The sequence below is a fragment of the Amblyraja radiata genome, chromosome 6, assembly GCF_010909765.2.
Source record: "Amblyraja radiata isolate CabotCenter1 chromosome 6, sAmbRad1.1.pri, whole genome shotgun sequence".
Taxonomy (NCBI): domain Eukaryota; kingdom Metazoa; phylum Chordata; class Chondrichthyes; order Rajiformes; family Rajidae; genus Amblyraja; species Amblyraja radiata.
Window position 1 is genome coordinate 20,198,584 of NC_045961.1, and position 20,025 is coordinate 20,218,608.

At 44.8% G+C, this 20,025-nt stretch overlaps 1 protein-coding gene across 6 annotated transcripts in view; it reads left to right on the forward strand.

The window, feature by feature from the left end:
- The window catches only part of LOC116974132 (ETS-related transcription factor Elf-1-like), a 137,992-nt gene that overhangs the window by 56,310 nt on the left and 61,657 nt on the right, over positions 1–20,025 (forward strand). For all 6 annotated transcript variants that reach the window (XM_033022293.1, XM_033022298.1, XM_033022295.1 and 3 more), the window contains exon 3: positions 15,369–15,540. In XM_033022293.1, coding sequence (XP_032878184.1) covers positions 15,369–15,540 — 172 coding nt within the window. The remainder of the gene's footprint in view (positions 1–15,368; positions 15,541–20,025) is intronic.

The following is a 20,025-nucleotide window of genomic DNA, read 5'->3' on the forward strand; positions in this document are numbered from 1 at the left end:
TTTATTGTTTTATGGTTGCTCCATAAAGGACCACACACGATGATTGGTTATTATTCCTTTCCTGCTGCATAATACCGATCCCAGGGCAACCTGTTCTATGGTTGATACGACACAAAATGCTGGAGTAAAACAGCAGGTCAGGCAGCATCTCTGGAGAGAAGGAATAGGTGACGTTTCGGGTCGGAACCCTTCTTCAGACTGAGAGTCGGGGGGGGGGGGGACTAGAGGTATAAAACGGTTCAGAACAAATCAGAGCCCGTACCGATGACCAAGGACAGGTGGACGCCGCAATGGTTCATTGTTGGCTGTGGAAGAGGTGATAACGAAAGGATATATTGATGCGAACAATGGAACTCAGTCTGAAGGGTCCTCGACCCGAAACATCACCCATTCATTTTATCGAGAGGTGCTGCCTGTCCTGTTGTTACTCCAGCATTTTGTGCCCTCAATCTGAAGGGTCCTGGCCCAAAATGTCACCCATTCCTTCCATCTAGAGATGCTGCCTGTCCCGCTGAGTTACTCCAGCATTTTTTGTCCAGCTTCAGTGTAAACCAGTATCTGCAATTCCATCCTACAAAGATGGATGCACAATCAGGCCTAGCCTGGCAATGGGATTTAGGAGGACATGGGTTTGGGGAATGTTTGGGATTTTGTCAGTGTAAAGGGAACAAACACCGTGGATGCCTTAAAGCATGGTCAAGCTATCAGTTAACAGGGACTTCTGTCTCCACAGCTGCAGACAAGGTATAATCAAATTATCAGACTAATGGTGAAGCAAGCTTAATTTCTCTGAGGGTTTCCTTCCCCCCTAAAGGGCCTGCTTGTATTCTGGGCCTCAGGTGCAGGTGACACATTGCTCACCATTTGATGCCATTGCACTTGTTCAACAGCTTCTATCTGTGCTCACCCAGCATGGAGGACCTTGATGGAATTCATGCAAGGATCAAACACGAGCACAAATATGTTTTTGGGTTTCAGAAATTCATGCATGCACCAAAACAGTTCAAGAGTCAAGACAAGAGAGAGAGTATCAAGTGTTTTATGGTAGACAAAAATGCTGGAGAAACTCAGCGGCCGAGGCAGCATCTATGGAGCGAAGGAATAGGTGATGTTTTGGGTCGAGACCCTTCTTCAGGCTGATGTGGGGGTGGGGGGTCGGCGGGAAGAAAGGAAGAGGCAGAGACAGTGGGCTGTAGGAGAGCTGGGAAGGGGAGGGGAAGGAGGGAGAAAGCAAGGACTACCTGAAATTGGAGAAGTCAATGTTCATACCGCTACACAAGCGAAATATGAGATGCTGCTCCTTCAATTTGCGGTGGGTCTCACTCTGGCCATGGAGGAGGCCCAGGGCAGAAAGGTCGGATACGGAATGGGAGGGGGGGTGAAGTGTTGAGCCACCGGGAGATCGGGTTGGTTAATGCGAACTGTGCGGAGGTGTTGGGCGAAACGATCTCCAAGCCTGCGCTTGGTCACACCGATGTAGAGCAGTTGACACCTAGAGCAGCGGATGCAATATCTGAGGTTTGAGGAGGTGCAGGTGAACCTCTGTGTCACCTGGAAAACATCAAGTGTTTTATTGTCATATGTCCCAAAACAGAACAATGAAATTCTTTAAGAAGGAACTGCAGATGCTGGAAAATCGAAGGTGCTGGAGAACCTCAGTGGTTGCAGCAGCATCTATGGAGTGAAGGAAATAGGCAACTTTTCAGGCCGAAACCCTTCTTCAGACTGATGTAGGGTGGAGGGGATGGGGTGAAAGGAAAAAGGAAGCGGAGGAGCCCGAGGGCTGAGGGAGAGCTAGGAGGGGAGGAGACAGCAAGGGCTACCGGAAATTGGTGAATTCAATGTTTATGCCACTAGGGTGCAGACTGCCCAAGCGGAATGCGAGGTGCTGCTCCTCCAATTTCCGGTGGTGCTCACTCTGGCCATGGAGGAGGCCCAGGACAGAGTGGTCGGATTCGGAATGGGAGGGGGAGTTGAAGTGCTGAGCCACCGGGAGATCAGGTTGGTTAATGCGGACCGAGCGGAGGTGTTCGGCAAAACGATCGCCAAGCCTATGCTTGGTCTCACCGATGTAGATCAGCTGGCATCTAGAGCAGCAGATGCAATAGATGAGGTTGGAGGAGATGCAGGTGAACCCAAGCAGTCGTTCCAGGTGCGACAGAGGTTCAACAACAACAAAAAAGTTGAAATACAAAACACATGTAGCGCTTCTTTGCCCTCTACATGAGCTGCGCCCCTGGTTCGTAAACTTTAATTCCCTTAAAGGTGTTAGTTAACCCTTAATTTAAGTATTTATGCACTTTTAATTTGGACAATAGGGCACCTTTAATTTCAATATTAAATGGTATACCTTACTGTAGAAACAGTTAAAATAAATCAACTGACAACTATGTTCCAATGAATTACCTTCACATTTATTCTATTAATTAAAATAAAAAATATGTTGGTCAGGGAAATACAAAATAAAATATCAATAAGCAAAATATGGTGTTTTACTGGTGTTTCTCACACAGATATTCAAACAACACCACTCAATAAATCAATCTTTTATAGTACCTTTAAGTATTAATTGCTATGTGGGCCCACACACTCACTCACACAAGCCGGCAACATGAAAAACAAAACAAGAATAACCCCACGTTGCAGGCCTGGTCGAAGCTGGAGAGCGTCGCGGCCAAATACAGTTGAAGCCGACCAGTGGAGAGTGCAGAAGCTCACATGATGGCGGGCGAAAGGCACGTTGCTGGTGATGACGGCTGGCAGGCGAATGGCGAGCTGCTGGCGAGTTGGCTGACCAGAGAGGACCCCATGTGGCAGAAATCTTCCTTCTCCCTCGTTGTCTCCAGGGCTCAGCTAACCACTGCTCTCACTCTCCCCGTAATCACAAAGTCCAAACAGCGACAGTCTTTAATCCACACCTCCAAGCTGAAGGGGTAGCAGCTAGGCTACGGCTAACTACGCTAATGACGGAAGGCAGAGGCAGAGGAAAAGTCTTTGAGCTCAGCAAGCTGCTGCAGCTCACAGTCCAATAACCACATTCTCTGTAAAAGTCTTTATCTTACCTCACCGCGAGGAAAGATATTTAAACTGTTTACTGACCGAGTAGGACAGTCAAAACTTATTTTTCTCAGTCTCTGTTCTTCGTATTTCTCTCTGCTCCGCCCGAGGACTTCTTCTGGACTTCTTCTGTTCACCGATTACCCACAATCCCCAGCTCCCGCCCCCAAACCAATCACCACACAGGAAAAATGATCTAACTCATTAACAACAAATCAAATGCATTTAAATCCATCCACATAGGTTGTATGTTGTTTACCACACATGTTCACCAAGTACACTGCAGAAAACTATTTAAAGGGGCAGTAGTGCATATCAATGTGAACCAGCTAATGACATCAAAACACATATTCACAGCAAAACTTATATAAATCTCTTAATAAGAAAAACTAATGAAATAGTCATGGATATGAAGTTACACAGGGCTACACCCTCCCCCTGCTAAACGTCTGATGTCCCTATCAGGCTAACCTACTGTGCACTAAACACATCTGCTTACTTGGGCTCTTTAGATGGATTCTGAACTTAACGTTAATCTTGGTTCATTAGTGTCTGTGGTCTCTGTGTCACAGCATATTTGAATATTCAGGCCTCTATAAACTATCGTCACAGGTCTGTCAGTCGGCTGTCCAAGTTTGTCATAACTGAGGCGTAGGACAGGTTTCACAAGCCGTTTGGCACAGGGTGTCTGGGAGGACTCAGCAACCACAGCCGAGGTGCTAGGGGTAGGGACGTCTCCCTCCCCCGGCTCTGTGTCCACCACAGTCTTGGTGTGGCTGTAAGGGTTCTTCCAGATCTTCTGTTGCTACTGGCAGCTCATCCACTTGATCCTCCTCTTCAGGTGAGTCATGATCATTGGAGCAGACGCTGATAGCTGTATCTATCATGACCGGACCATGTATGTGTTCAGCCTCCAGGCCTTGGGTTTGCGGACGTAGACAGAGTTTTAGCTGGGGTAAGTAGTAATTACTCTCCTCTTCAGACTCTGAAGTCTGTGGCTCTTGACTCACATGTTCTGGGTTTTGGGCTTGACACTTTACTTTCTGTGCTCTGGTTACTGGTTTCTTTGGTTGTGTTTTCCTCTCTGCAGGAGTAGGCAGTCTTACCAAGTAACCAATGGGAAGCAAGTGATCTCTGTGCATTGTTTTCACGGTGCCTGTTCCTCTCTCTGGTTTCACACGATACACCGGTAGATTGGGCAACTGGGCTATCACCACATAGGGCAAGGGGTTCCATCTGTCCTGTAGCTTGTGTTTTCCAGTGATGCCAAGATTGCGAACCAGGACACGGTCTCCTTCTTGCAGTGTCTGATTTCTCACTTGCATCATAGAGTCTTTTGTTCCGTTCATGGTTTTTGGAAGCTGCTTCAGCTGCTAGCTGGTAAGCATCCCGCAACTCTTTTTTCATTTTGGCCACATATTGGTGATGCTTAAGACCATCCTCTTCCTCCCAACCAATGCCAAAACAAAGATCCACTGGTAGCCGTGCCTCTCTCCCGAACATTAAAAAGTAGGGTGAGTACCCTGTTGCATCATTTCGGGTGCTGTTATAAGCATGCACTAGCTGGCTTATGTGTTGGCTACATTTGGGCTTTAGAGCTGGATCAAGGGTGCCAAGCATGGACAGGAGAGTACGATTGAATCTCTCAGGTTGGGGGTCTCCCTGAGGGTGGTACGGAGAGGTTCTCGACTTGCGGATGCCCAGCATGGTCAGGAGCTCTTTGATAATTTTGCTCTCAAAGTCGCGACCCTGATCTGAGTGGATGCGGGCTGGCAGTCCGTAGTGAACAAAGAACTTTTCAAAGAGGACTTTAGCCATGGTGAGGGCCTTTTGATCTTTCGTCGGGAATGCCTGAGCATACCTTGTGTAATGATCTGTGATGACCAGCACATTGGCAATGCCTTTGGAGTCGGGCTCAATAGAAAGGAAATCTATGCAGACCAAGTCCAACGGTCCATTACTCGTGATCTGTTGCATAGGGGCAGCTCTGTGTGGAAGGGACTTCCGGGCCACACATCTCCCACAGTTCTGGATGTAGGTTGCAATCTCAGAGGCCATTTTGGGCCAGTAAAATCGGTTTCTGACAAGCTCTGTGGTTCTTTCAATGCCGAGGTGACCAATGTCGTCGTGCATGGACTTCAGAACCATTGATTTGTACTGAGCAGGTAAGATAAGCTGACTCACCTCTCTTCCAGAGGGTCTCTTAATGACTCTGTACAGGAGGTCACACTTTATCCGAAGCTTGGAACTTTCTCGCTGCAGCAAGGCGACATCAGCATTTGGATGTTTAGGAGCTGGGTCACATTTGCCTAGCTTCACTTGAGACATTACCACACTGATGACAGGGTCTAATCTCTGGGCCTCTATCAGTTCTTTAGGGCTCAACTGCTCAAGCTCATTTCCCTCCAATTGAGTGAGGTAGGAATAAACAGCAGGAATAGCATCGGGGGAAGCACCTAGTTGGTCGACACATCTAGTGGTGCTTTCGCCGGGACCACATGCGGCGATTCTTCGGCAGAGAGCTTTCATCCCAGAAGTAGGAACATCCACCCATCCATCCTCTGTCTCCTGATGATTTCTGGAAAGCAAGTCCGCATCAATGTTTTCACGACCAGGCTTATACTGAACGTTGAAGTCATAGGTGGAGAGGGCAGCTAGCCACCTGTGGCCTGTGGCGTTAAGCCTGGCAGTGGTTAAGACATACGTGAGCGGATTATTATCCGTTCTCACAGTGAATTTGGTGCCATACAAATAGTCATGGAACTTATCGACTACCGCCCACTTCAAAACTAGAAATTCTAGCTGGTGGATGGGATAGTTCCGCTCTGACTGGCTGAGTTTGCGACTGGCGAAACAACTGGACGGAGTCCTTCAGGATGCTCTTGATTCAATACAGCTCCCAGGCCATTCAGGCTTGCGTTTACATGCAATATGTAGGGCCTTGTCGGGTCCGCGAAAGCCAACACAGGAGCATGCGTGAGCTTGTGGATGATGGTGTAAAAGGCGTCATCACAAGCTGAGGTCCAACGGTCGCTGAACGGCTCTGAGACTTTAAAGTAGTCTTTCTTGTCCTTGAAGGTGGCTTTGTTTTTGCGTTGAGCTGGAGGGTACCCTTTAGTTAGGTCTGTGAGAGGGCGGACAGTGGCAGAGTAGTTCTCAATGAACCACCGATAGTACCCACAAAATCCTAGAAACGACCTCAGGGACTTTAGGTCAATGGATTTCTTCCAATTGGTGACGGCACTAACTTTCTCCCGGTCGGTTGCGACGCCGGCCGCGGAGACAATGTGCCCCAGGAATTTCACTTTTAGTAGACAGAATTGGCATTTGTCAATGGAGATCTTGAGTCCACATTCCTCCAGCCGATCCAAAACTTTGAGGAGACGTTCTTCGTGTTCCTCTAGTGTTTTTCCAAACACTATGATATCACAAGATACACAAGAACTTGGATCAGGTTCATGTCTCCTACAGCCTTCTCCATCAATCTTTGAAAGGTTGCAGGAGCACCTGTGATGCCTTGGGGCATCCGCTCAAACTGGAAAAAACCAAGAGGGCAAATAAAGGCTGTCTTTTCTTTGTCTTCCTCAGACATTTCCACTTGGTAATATCCGCTTCTCAAATGCAGCACAGAGAACCATTTACTGCCAGTCAGACAATCAAGTGCATCATCTATGCGCGGCATGGTGTACTGGTCTGGGATGGTTCTGGAGTTCAGCAAACGATAGTCAATGCACATTCTCACTTTGCCATTCCTCTTCCTCACTATGACAATGGGAGAGGCATACGGACTTCGGGATTCTTTGATTATTCCAGCTGCCAGCAGTTCTTGGAGATGGCGCCGAACATCCTCAATGTCTGCAGGTGCGATTCTGCGGGATCTCTCTCTGAATGGTCTAGAGTCTCTGAGTCTTATGTGGTGTGTCACACCTCTCGCTAGACCCACATCCCATTCCTCCAATGAGAATACATCAGCTCTCTCTGACAACTTGTTGGCTAACCTAGCTCTCCATGCTTCGGGAATGGGTGAATCACCAAAATTGAAGAGCTCAGGATCAATTGACATTGTTTTCGGAGACTTCTTTGGCTCAATGACAGAGTCAACCAGGTACACTTGGGCTAGCACTGTACCCGCAGGAAGAGCAGTTTCTTTTGAGATTCATTTCTCAGCATGAGTGTGAAGCCATTGGTATCCATAGCTGAGGGTGGCAGGACTACTGGTGGAACCAACACACCAGCAGGAAGGTTGGTACTTTCATCAGCCTCCACCATTAGGATGCTTTTATTCATAGGTTGCTGCTTCTCCACTTCAGACAGCATAGTGTGCTCCTCCAGGTGGGATTCTTAGAGTCCCAGGGCCCTGCCATTTCACTTGGTCGACCACATCCATTGGTGGATTACAAGGTGATGGGGATTGTTCAGAACGAACAGTGTTTATTCTCAGAGAGTGAACCTCGTTGTTGCCTTTGAGTTCCTCATTGTATTGGTGCCAATGACAACAGGAACTGGGTCAGGACTTGGTGGATCAGGGCATATTAGAGCCACCACGGGAACTATTTCTTCAACTCCCTTGGAATTAGGAGGCAGTCCCAGCTCAACTGCCACATAGCCTGTATATGGATAGCTAGTGTCACTCAGTCCCCATATGGCAAGGTCTTTGAGTGGGTGAATGGGCACATTGGGAAGGAATCTGGTGTGCCAACTCTCAAAGATGATAGTGACTCTGGAGCCGCTGTCTAAAATGGCTCTACAGGGTTGACCATCAATTTTCACATCAGCCAACATGGATGGGCCAACCAGTCCTTGTGGCAGGTTATGAGGCTGCTGTGTGTAGACTGGACCAACCTGCTTCGACTCAGCAAACCTTTTGTGTGACGCTTTTTCTTCCTTACTTTTGCGCAGAGCACCGAGTAATTTTTGGATTACTTTTGGGCTGTTCTCTGGGGCTGTGCAGTGTGTGGCAATATGACCATTTTCTCCGCATCTGTAACAGAAGAAGCTCTCTAAGTCTTTGGCATTATATGGTTTAGCTGCTGGGCTGGGTCTGGCCTTCCCATCCCTCTTTTAGGGTCTGCAGTCACAGGACTGTGAGATACAGACATCACAGTTAGCTGATGTTGTAGCTGCAGCACCTGTTGCCTCAACATTTGAACTTTGTTTTCTTTTTCAGTGTCTATGGTTTTCTTGGTGGGTTTGAATTTTGGCTCAGTGTGTGTGTCTTGCTGCTTTTTTCCTTAGCTCACCAAGCTCTGCACGAAGCTCTTGAATCTCTGCCATCAACTTTTGGTCTTCTGTAGCTTTGGTATTGGCTTGGTCTCTGACTTGTACTTGTCTTACTGTTGTATTTAATTTTCGTCGAGCTGTCTCATATTCCTCCTCTTCACGAATCTCATTTAGGAGCTTTAAGAAGGTAGGAGGTTTCTCTTTTCTTTCTCTCAATCTCAGCTGTAACAGCATATCAGAGTCAGTAGCACCTCTAATGAGTTGGTGAATTCGTGCATGATCGGCTCTGTGGCTGAGAAGGCCTCCTTTTTGCACTACTTTGATCAACGAACGTTCCAGCCTCCTTAAAAAGTCAGAGAGCTTTTCACCAGACTGTTGGTGAAGGCTCCTGAAGGTAAATATAAGTCTTCTCCTGACACAGGCGTGCCAAAGGCACTTTCCAAGGCCTTTACATAGCAGTCAGGGCTAGCATCTGGGTCGTTTAGGTCGTACAGCCTGAATTATTTCCAGGGCCGGCCCCTTTAAGCTCTCGACTATTCTCTTTCGTTTCTCACGTTCAGAGCAGTCACATTCTTCAATCATTAGATAGGCTTGTTCGAGCCAATGGTCAAGGCTCTCCTCTCCTGGCGGTGTGGGAAGGTTTCCAGAGAACATCAGCAGACGTCGAAATGCATTGTTCTCACTGGTAGGTCTCATCGTTTTTTCCCAACAGGTCTCCCACTGCTCGGATGATGGACTCTGGGGAGCTTCCTTGTGGAGTCTCTGTAGTCAGCATGGCTTGAACATCATTTACTGATTTCCCTTCATCAGTCATTAGTTTGTTTAGCTTAGCTAAAAAATCTTCAGCTGGGCTCATTGGTTCATTGAAGAGGAAAATTTTCCATTCTGAGCCTCCCTTCACTGGCTGCAGTTGGGGGGGAATGCGATCTCGCTGTACAACTTCACGGCATTCACAGAGTACCAGGTTGCTGCCAGTCTGAATGTCACTTTGGACGTCCCGTATCTTTACTCTCCCAAGTGCCTTTACTGTCTGAACAGTCTCTTCAATGTCTGCTTGGTCAGTATTAGTCGGCACGTCAAACAGGACAAAAGCATGGTTTGGGTCTAAACATGCTTCACTACACCAGCTATGAAGCTTAGCTGCTAACTGAGAGTCTGCTTGAGTAGCCATTATACTACAACTGCTATAGGCACTTTAATACAAAAGTCGGTAAACAAAAACACTTTTTAAAGGCAAAAACTAACAGTAAATGAAATGGGAATCAGCCTCCATTTTGTGTAGCGCTTCTTTGCCCTCTACATGAGCTGCGCCCCAGGTTCGTAAACATTAATTCTCTTATAGGTGTTAGTTAACCCTTAATTTAAGTATTTATGCACTCTTTTAATTTGGACAATAGGGCACCTTTAATTTCAATATTTAATGGTATACCTTACCGTAGAAACAGTTAAAATAAATCAACTGACAACTATGTTCCAATGAATTACCTTCACATTTATTCTATTAATTAAAATAAAAAATATGTTGGTCAGGGAAATACAAAATAAAATATCAATAACCAAAATATGTTTTACTGGTGTTTCTCACACAGATATTCAAACACCACCACTCAATAAATCAATCTTTTATAGTACCTTTAAGTATTAATTGCTATGTGGGCCCACACACTCACTCACACAAGCCGGCAACATGAAAAACAAAACAAGAATAACCCTGGTCGAAGCTGGAGAGCGTCGCGGCCAAATACAGTTGAAGCCGACCAGTGCACAGTGCAGAAGCTCACAAGATGGCGGGCGGAAGGCACGTTGCTGGTGATGACGGCTGGCGGGCGAATGGCGAGCTGCTTGCGAGTTGGCTGACCAGAGAGGACCCCATGTGGCAGAAATCTTCCTTCTCCCTCGTTGTCTCCAGGGCTCAGCTAACCGCTGCTCACACTCTCCCCGTAATCACAAAGTCCAAACAGCGACAGTCTTTAATCCACACCTCCGAGCTGAAGGGGTAGCAGCTAGGCTACGGCTAACTATGCTAATGACGGAAGGCAGCGGCAGAGGAAAAGTATTTGAGCTCAGCAAGCCGCTGCAGCTCAGTCCAATAACCACGTTCTCTGTAAAAGTCATTATCTTACCTCACCGCGAGGAAAGATATTTAAACTGTTTACTGACCGAGTAGGACAGTCAAACTTATTCTTCTCAGTCTCTGTTCTTCGTATTTCTCTCTGCTCCGCCCGAGGACTTCTTCTGGACTTCTTCTGTTCACCGATTACCCACAATCCTCAGCTCCCGCCCCCAAACCAATCACCACACAGGAAAAATGATCTAACTCATTAACAATAAATCAAATGCATTTAAATCCATCCACATAGGTTGTATGTTGTTTACCACACATGTTCACCAAGTACACTGCAGAAAACTATTTAAAGGGGCAGTAGTGCATATCAATGTGAACCAGCTAATGACATCAAAACACATATTCACAGCAAAACTTATATAAATCTCTTAATAAGAAAAACTAATGAAATAGTCATGGATATGAAGTTACACAGGGCTACACACAAATACACAAGTGTAAACTCCTGCTGATTGGATCCGAGGGCTTAATGTTTTAAGCAACATCTCAAAAGTGGATGGACTGATTAAGATGCCTGAAGAGTCAGAAGAAGGGCCTTGTCCCAAAATGTCACCTATTACTTTTCTCCAAAGGTGCTGTCTGATCCGTTGAGTTACTCCAGCATTTTGTGTCTATCTGTAGTTCCTTCCTACACATTAAATAAATAAGTAATGATTGATGCTGAGATGTCCGAGTAAAAGACCCAGTAAAAGGTTGGCATGGAACAGGCACATTTCCTTCCGAATAAACCTAAAGTGGTTACAAACAGCAAATCAATAATTGAAATAGAAGGATTTAGGGAAGCAACAACATTCATAAACCTCAGCCAGAGAATATCTACTCTTTCTAAGTTTCATCAGTAAATTATACATCTTAGAGATTACATAAAAGCCTTTGCACTTCTTAACACGAGAAAAATGCACCAAATTGTGTAACCTTCCTCCGTCCTGTGACACCAAAAAACTGTGCCTACATCCATTTACCTTTGACTTTCTTTGCAATACTCTAGGTGAGTGCATTCTAATCTCAGCTCTGAAATCCCCTGCCATAAAATCTTTTCTCTTTACTTCTTCATCTTCCGTCTAATTGCTGTGCAAAATCCATCGCTTTGGCAAGGAGCGTGTCGGAAGGAACAGCAGATGCTGGTTTGAAACCAAAGATAGACACACAAAGCTGGAGTAACTCAGCGTGTCAGGCAGCAACTCTGGAGAAAGGAGTAGGTGACGTTTCGGGTCGAGACCCTTCTCCAGGCTCAGTTACTCCAGCTTTTTCTGTCTTTCTTTGGCAAAGAGCATTGATCTGCGTCAATTAGCTCCACCTTTAGTCTGGTGCAGGTTTTTTTTTTGTCTGATTAGATTCTTGCAACACACCGTGGGATGTTTTACCATATTCACCGGGTTGTACTAGTGCAGGTGGTCAGTCTTTCAGAACGTGGTTGAAGCATAAAAGTCACAGCGTCCATTACGGCCGCTTTGTAATGTGAACCCTATAATGGATTTTGTCTGGCAGTCATGACTGAGCTGGTGATATAATTCTATCTCTACATCCTGAGCAAACACATAAGCTTCACCTCCCCCCTCGACTCCATTCAAGGACCCAGGCAGTCGTTCCAGGTGCGACAGAGGTTCACCTGCACCTCCTCCAACCTCATCCATTGCATCCGCTGCTCTAGATGTCAGCTGATCTACATCGGTGAGACCAAGCGGAGGCTTGGCGATCGTTTCGCCGAACACCTCCGCTCGGTCAGCACTAACCAACCTGACCTCCCGGTGGCTCAGCACTTCAACTCCCCCTCCCATTCCGAATCCGAACTCTCTGTCCTGGATCTCCTCCATGAATAGAGCGAGCACCACTGGAAATTGGAGGAACTGCACCTCATATTCCGCTTGGGTAGTCTGCATCCTGGGGGCCTGAAACATTGAATTCTCCCAAATTTTTTAGCCCTTGCTGTCTCCTCCCCTTCCTATCTCCCCCTTTGCCCTCGGGCTCCTCCTTTTCTTTCTCCCATACAGCTCTGAATTTCCAGAGTAGATGTGCTTGGTATAAAGAGGTGGCCGTGTGGTTAAGAGTAGTCCAGCACATTTTTACTGGATTGATTCATTTTCAGAGGTTGTGTCTCTTTATGGAAAGGAATATAGAATCATGTCTTTAAAATTCTTCTGCTCCAATTTGGAAGTCCGAAGGGTCTCAAACCGAAATGTCAACTATTCCTTTTCTCCAGAGTTGCTGTCTGACCCGCTGAGTTGCTCCAGAATTTTGTGTCTATATCTTTGGAAGTATTAAAACTAGATAGTGCCTGTTACCATCCAAACATTTAACTTGCTGCTTTATCATCCTGTGACTGGGGATGAATTTCTATCCCTCAAAGATTTAGATGTGTGTCTTTGCACAAATATTACTGTCATTGGTGCTGATGGAGCAAGCTGACAAAGAGAGCGTTTTATTTCCCTTTCTACTCTTCTTCAAAAGTTAACTTGTTGCAATATTAATTAAACAATACAGCTGCTACTTAGAGTTGATTTATCAAATAGCTTGACTTCAGGGAATAATTTGTATTAACAATTATGATGATTTTAGTGATGATCACATACAAAATGTTTTGCATTGCATTAGCTAGTACATAGAGCCCATCCTGCAATATCTCACTGCCAGCAACACAAATATCTTTGCTAGTATCCATTGATGACATATGAACATAGTAAACCCAAGTTTCATGTAGCTTTTCCTATTAATTATTGCAGCCCATCTCTCAGTTGTCTCAGAGGGACACCTGCATAACGATCGGAAAATTCCCATTAAGGGCTTCGGAGATTATTGTCCAAATGCATGTTTTTTCCCCCCAAACTTGCTATAATTCATGTCATATCTCAAATTATTTATATACTATATCCCACCTTAATGTGTGAAACCTGTGAAACTTGCATTTGAACCATTTTTACCAACTACCGGTACTTATGCCATCACCTCAGGCATTCAGCTCCATGGATTATCCATGCCATGCATATAAATCATATTTATTTACATTAGATCTGAATTACTCCCTCTACCACATTAAGCTGTGTTCTCTAATTTTGCCGATTGGAAAAGATGAAATGTCTTGTGAAGGTCTATGTTATGCATTTTCCTTTTGCATCCAATTACATCAGCAGGGTATGTCTGAATTTTCTGACTCAACATTTGATCAATGTTTCATTCCCATGCACTGCAGTAAGGGTCTGAAGAAGGGTCACGTCCCAAAACATCACCCATTCCTTCTATCCAGAGATGCCGCCTGTCCCGATGAGTTACTCCAGCATTTTGTGTCTATCTTCACTGCAGTTAACTGTTGGATCTAGATGTAGCTTCTACACATGACCATAAAACTGTGCACTCTGGATAGCTTGCTCTGAATTGAAATGCTAACAGGGACTAAACATTTAAAATGTTTCCAAAATATGTGTTGGATTCAATGACATGTCAAATGCCATCACACATTAATTAAAAGTAACAGGTTCCACTGCATGCCCTGTAAAAGTTCATTTCTGGTTTTCATAGGTAATTTCTTACTTGAGCCAACTGCACTTGCAAATTTAAATTTAGGGCTTACCTGAAGAAACTGTTAACAGTGTACAAATTAATATCTAACATTGTAGTTAATTAATCTGTTATTAATAAAACTATACAACACTTTGGAAAATTTGCAATATAATCTAGTATTAATATACAGTCATACTACGGCCAACGGGTCCATGCTGACCAGCGATCCCCATATATCATACACTAGTACTATCCTACACACAAGGGAGAATTTACAATCTTTACCAAAACCAATTCATCTACAAACCTGTACTTCTTTGGAATGTATGAGGAAAGTGGAGCACCTGGAGAAACCCACGCAGGGCACGGGGAGAACGTACAAACTCTGTACAGTCAAGCACCCATAGTCAGGTTCGAACCCGGGTCTTTGGCGCTGTAAGGCAGCAACTCTACCGCTGCGCCATCGTGCCGTCTTCAGAAGATAGTTGCAAATATCCCTGGGGATGACTGGCTTTCCAACCAGTCATCACTTAGACATGCAACATTGTGCGGGAGTCCTTCAGCCAGGCACATGGCACTGGACTGCAGTTACCATGGAAGACAAGGTCACAGTTCCTCTCCACCATCAGCATGTCCCATATATTGGAGTCTGCTGTTCACGGCTTGAACATATCAAGCTCTATCCCAAGGAGAAGAGACTACTTATACATTGAATTTTGTGAGGAGACATTCATAGGCATTTGTCAGCATTGTCACCTTTTTCAAGTCCTGTGCTCCATTGACCATACTCACGTGGCTCTCTCCTGTAGAATCTTGTCTTCACAAAACCATAGTGGGCAAAAATAGAACCCAATTTCTAGCACAATATGTAACCATAAATGTAATAATGCATTTTATTCAATATATGTATTAAAAACATTGGCTTTGATTCTACATTCTTAATAACTTTTTACCTATCTAAAAGTATAAAGGCAAAAAAAACCATTACATTAAGATCTCATGCAGATAGATTAATGAAGGCTAATATGCTATGAAACCAAAACCTAGATGTGTGTTGATTCATTACTGGTTCAGAACTGTAAACATTTCTTATCGTGGCAGCTGGTTTTATAGATACAAGCACTGGACATTACACTAGTTTACATCACAGTGACTAAAACTCCTGCCTCATCTTTTAATGTATGCAATCTATTTCGAATTGTGAATGTTTAACTTTATGAACAGTGACCGGGAAAATAATCATGCCTAGTTTTATGGATAAGGACTGCGGAACCACTGATTCTAGTTTCCTCTTACTACAGCTGCAGGCTCAGTGGCAATGCACCACAGTTGGAGCTCGCCATCCTGCTCTGAACTCACCAGCACATGGGCAATCAATCCACCCCCACAAATTGTCAATTAAAGATAAGAATGAATTTGAGCGTCAGATCAAGTAGCCGGCAGAAACTCATCTGTTGCTTTACTTTCGCAGGCTGGTGGGTCGTGCATCTTCCCTGCTGTCATTGTCGAACAAGTACCCAATGCAGACCTGATGCAGGACTACTCTGGTCTTGCTAGTGATGAAGAGACAAATGGGATGATTAACGACAGTTTGCTGGATATTGTGGAGGAACAGGTTATTGGAGAGGAGATCACCGTTCCAGGTTGGTGCATTGTCAGCTAATAATACTCGTTGATGCCACTGGGCAAAAGGGAGCGGTTATGCACCAACGGCTATAAATTTAATTTGAAAATAAATAAAACACCAGCAAATAAGGAAAATGAATGAGATAACAATGAAGAAAAATGTAAGAAAAATTGAAACGAATGAACAATGGCTATATAATTAGAAGAATGAGGGAAAATATAGTTAGTTGCTTGTGCTTTAAAAGTATTGCAGGGGAAAAACAAAAACACTGTGCGCTACCCACAGAAGCCTTGAAACTAGAGACACAAGATAAAGATCTCAAAGAAGCATAAACCTAGTTCCAACCCCTGTAAATCCCCAAACTCAACAGTGGAGGAGCGAGCCTTTCTGAACTTTATACAGTGTGTCAAAAAGCTGTTAAGGCTCAATTAGTGGTATTGTGAACAATTCTGGGCACTGCATTTTACAAAGAAAGTAAGGTCTTTGATAGGTTTGACAGAGGATGTCTACTGGAATATTACAAAAATTGCAGGTGTTTTTAAATAAGGGGACACATGTAATTTGCAAAAGAATAAAAGGTAAACGTGGAATCTGGTTTTATGCAACAAGATATCATTATCTTGAATGGTTGATGGAGCAGGCAATCAGTTAAACATGGGTGTGGGACTAATTGTATGGCTTTTCCAAAAGCACCCGGAGAGGAATGTTAACCTAATAGTCCACCTTGTTTGCTGGTCATTCTATAAGTCTATGATTACATGGCAAAAGAATAATAAGTCACGTAATCTGCAAATTTACTGTGAAAAGAAGGTAAAGTACACGCACCAGCGAATTCTGAACTCTGAGGAGATCCTAATCAGTTAATGTCAAACATTTATTTCTAAGGTAAATTCAGAGTCCTGGTGGGGATTGATTATCAGCAGCATGCACAGTACAATAAATGATTGACTAACAATTGCTATAACATTCAAAGCTGTTTTTTTAGCTCAGAATTCAGAAGGTTTTGTGTTGTGCAGTATGCATCCAGTTTATGTTGCTTTCCTACTGAAAATAATCTGAATAAAACAAAATGCCAAGGGACAAATAGCACAGACATTATGACATTTATAATGTAACATGCACTATTGCCAACTGCAGAGCAAAGTGCTTTGACCAAACTATTTAGCATATGATACTTTATTTATCCCGGAGGAAAACTGCTCTGCCACCTGTTACATGACATTGAAAGTGTCCTATGCCTTTATAATAATGAAATTTAAGTGACCAGTTATTCCACAGCACATATGTAATATTGCACAAACGTGAATTGATCAAGTGGAAATGTCCAGGATGAGGAATGTGCAAAGGATGGGGGGTGGGGGAGTCTGTCTACCCCACGACAGAAGCGGGAGGAGTTGTATAGTTTGATAGCCACAGGGAAAAAAGATCTCCTGTGGTGTTGTACGACAAGTTATTACTGGTTATGAGACTTACTGCGAGTGCATTTGCACCTGCAATTTTCTATGCCTAGAGTGTCATGTAGGACAGCAACAGATATCATGCTGCTAAAAGCAGCAATATTAATAGTTTCAGAAGCGGCATAAATAAAAAAAATTGCACCACCAGAGGCAGCAACATAATCAGTGCTGACTGAGAGCAACATAGAGAATGCAAATGGGCAGCGATATAATCAGTGACACCAGACAGAGACCAGATACTGCAATAAACAGTGCCATGAAAGACACAATGTAAATAGCATCACCAGAGGCAGCAATATAATCAGTGCTCCCCTGACAGCAGTAGAAAAATGCCATGAGAGGCAACATTGTAAACAGTGCCAACAGAGAGAACAGCATAAAGAATGCCAACAGGGACAAAGATATCATCGAGATTGGACAATTTAAATAGAGCCATGAGATGCTCCAACGTAAATGTTCCACCAGAGTCTATCATTGATAAACAATGTCAACAAATGCAGCAACATGAACTGTTCCTCCAGAGACTCAAATGTAAACACAGCCAAAAACAATTTCACCAGGCAGCAATATAAACTGTACCAACACAGACGATAAAGGAACCAGTGACAACTGTGCCAGTACAGAGACTGCTATACATATAATGCCACTGGCACAGCAATACAAACACTCTCAGTGGAGAGAACAATATAAACTGTACCAATAACACACCACAGAAACAGTGTCACTCAGTCCAGCATTCCAATCTATGCAACTATGTAAACCCCTTGCCACCAGAAAACGCAAACATAAACTATCTCGGGAGTAATAGCAAATTAAATTGTGCTACAAGAGACAGCAACAACAATATAAACATTTCCACTTGACACAGAGAGGGCAACATCAGCAGAAGAGGTAGCGGTACATATAAACATTTCCACTAGAGGGAACAGTGTAAACTGTGATACCAGAGTCACGCCGGGGGCGGTGTAAGCCATCTCACCGGAGACGGTGCAAACAGAGAATAAACTGATTACTGTCGATAGGCAGCAGTCAGCATGTATAAGATGGGCCAAATATGGTATAAGATTGGGCCCCATATCTGAGGAAGGATCAAGTCAAGTCAAGAGAGTATATTGTCATGTATCCCAGATAGGACAGTGAAATTCTTGCTTGCTACAGCACAACAGAGTACTGCAAGCATAAATACAGAACAGTTCAGTGTGTCTATATAGGATAGACCGTATATACACACATAAATAAACAGATCAAGTGCAATAGGCTGTTATAGTTCAGAGTTTGTTTGAAGTTGTGTTTATTAGTCTGATGGATGTGGGGAAGATGCTGTTCCTGAACCTGGATGTTGCAGATTTCAGGCTCCTGTACCTTCTACCTGAAGGCAGCAGAGAGATGAGTGTGTGGCCAGGATGGTGTGGGTCCTTGATGATGTTGGCAGCCTTTTTGAGGCAGCAATTGCGATAGATCCCTACGATGGTGGGGAGGTCAGAGCCGATGATGGACTGGGCAGTGGTCACAACTTTCTGCATTCTTTTCCGCTCCTGTACGCATAAGTTGCCGAACCAAGCCACGACGCAACCGGTCAGCATGCTCTGTGCACCTGTAGAAGTTTGAGAGTCCTCTTTGACATACCGACTCCGTAATCTTCTCAGGAAGTAGAGGCACTGATGTGCTTTCTTTATAATTGCATCAGTGTGCTGGGACCAGGAAAGATCTTCGCAAATATGCATGCCCCGGAATTTGACGTTCTTGACCCTTTCCACCATCGTCCCGTTGATATAAACAGGATTGTGGGTCCTTATCCTACCCCTTCCACAGTCCACAATCAGTTCCTTGGTTTTGCTGGTGTTGAGAGCCAGGTTATTGTGCTGGCACCATTTTGTCAATCGGTCGATCTCACTTCTATACTCCGACTCGTCCCCATCGGTGATACGTCCCACAACAGTGGTGTCGTCGGCGAACTTGATGATAGAGTTCGCACATTGTCCTACGCATGAGTATAGAGTGAGTACAGCAGGGGGCTGAGCACGCAGCCTTGAGGTGCTCCCGTGCTGATTGTTATTGACGATGACACATTTCCACCAATACGGACAGAGTGTGGTCTGTGAATGAGGAAGTCGAGGATCCAATTGCAGAGGGATGTGCAGAGACTCAGATCTGAGAGCTTGGTAACCAGCTTGGAGGGGATGATGGTATTAAATGCCGAGCTGTAGTCAATGAATAACAGCCTGACATATGAGTTTTTGTTGTCCAAGTGGTCCAGAGCGGAGTGGAGAGCCAGTGAGATTGCATCCACCGTTGATCTGTTGTGGCGGTAAGCGAACTGTAGTGGGTCCAGGTTTTTGTCGAGGTATGAGTTGGTATGCGCCATAATCAATCTCTGAAAGCACTTCATCACCACAGACGTTGGTGCCACTGGTCGATAGTCATTGAGGCACGTCATCTTGCTCTTCTTGGGCACTGGTATTATTGATGCCCTTTTAAAGCAGGTGGGAACCTCAAACCTCAGAAGAGTGAGGTTGAAAATGTCCGTAAAAACTCCAGCCAGTTGTTCCGCACAGGTTTTTAGAACACGGCCGGGTATACCATCAGGTCCAGACACTTTCCGGGGGTTCACCCCCCTGAAGGATATTCTGACATCGGCCTCTGTGACTGACTGAAATACCATCACAGCGAATGGGGATGTGGGGGGGCTCGGGAAGGCACATCAGTATTCTCACTATCAAAGCGTGCGTAAATTGCATTGAGCTCGTCAGTGAGTGATGCTTTGCTGACAATTGAGCTGCCTCCTGATTTCGCTTTGTAGGAGGTGATTGGATTCAGGCCCCGCCACAGCTGCCAAACATCCATCTCAACCTCCAGCTTGGAGCAGAAGTCCCTTTTGGCCTTTTTGATGGCCTTACCAAGGTCGTATCTGGACTTCTTGTAGACCTCTGCATTTCCAGACCAGAATGCCCGGGATCTGGATTTCAGAAGAATACGGATCTCATGGTTCATCCAAGGCTTCTGGTTAGGAAACACTCAGAAGGTTTTTGTTGGGATGCAGTCCT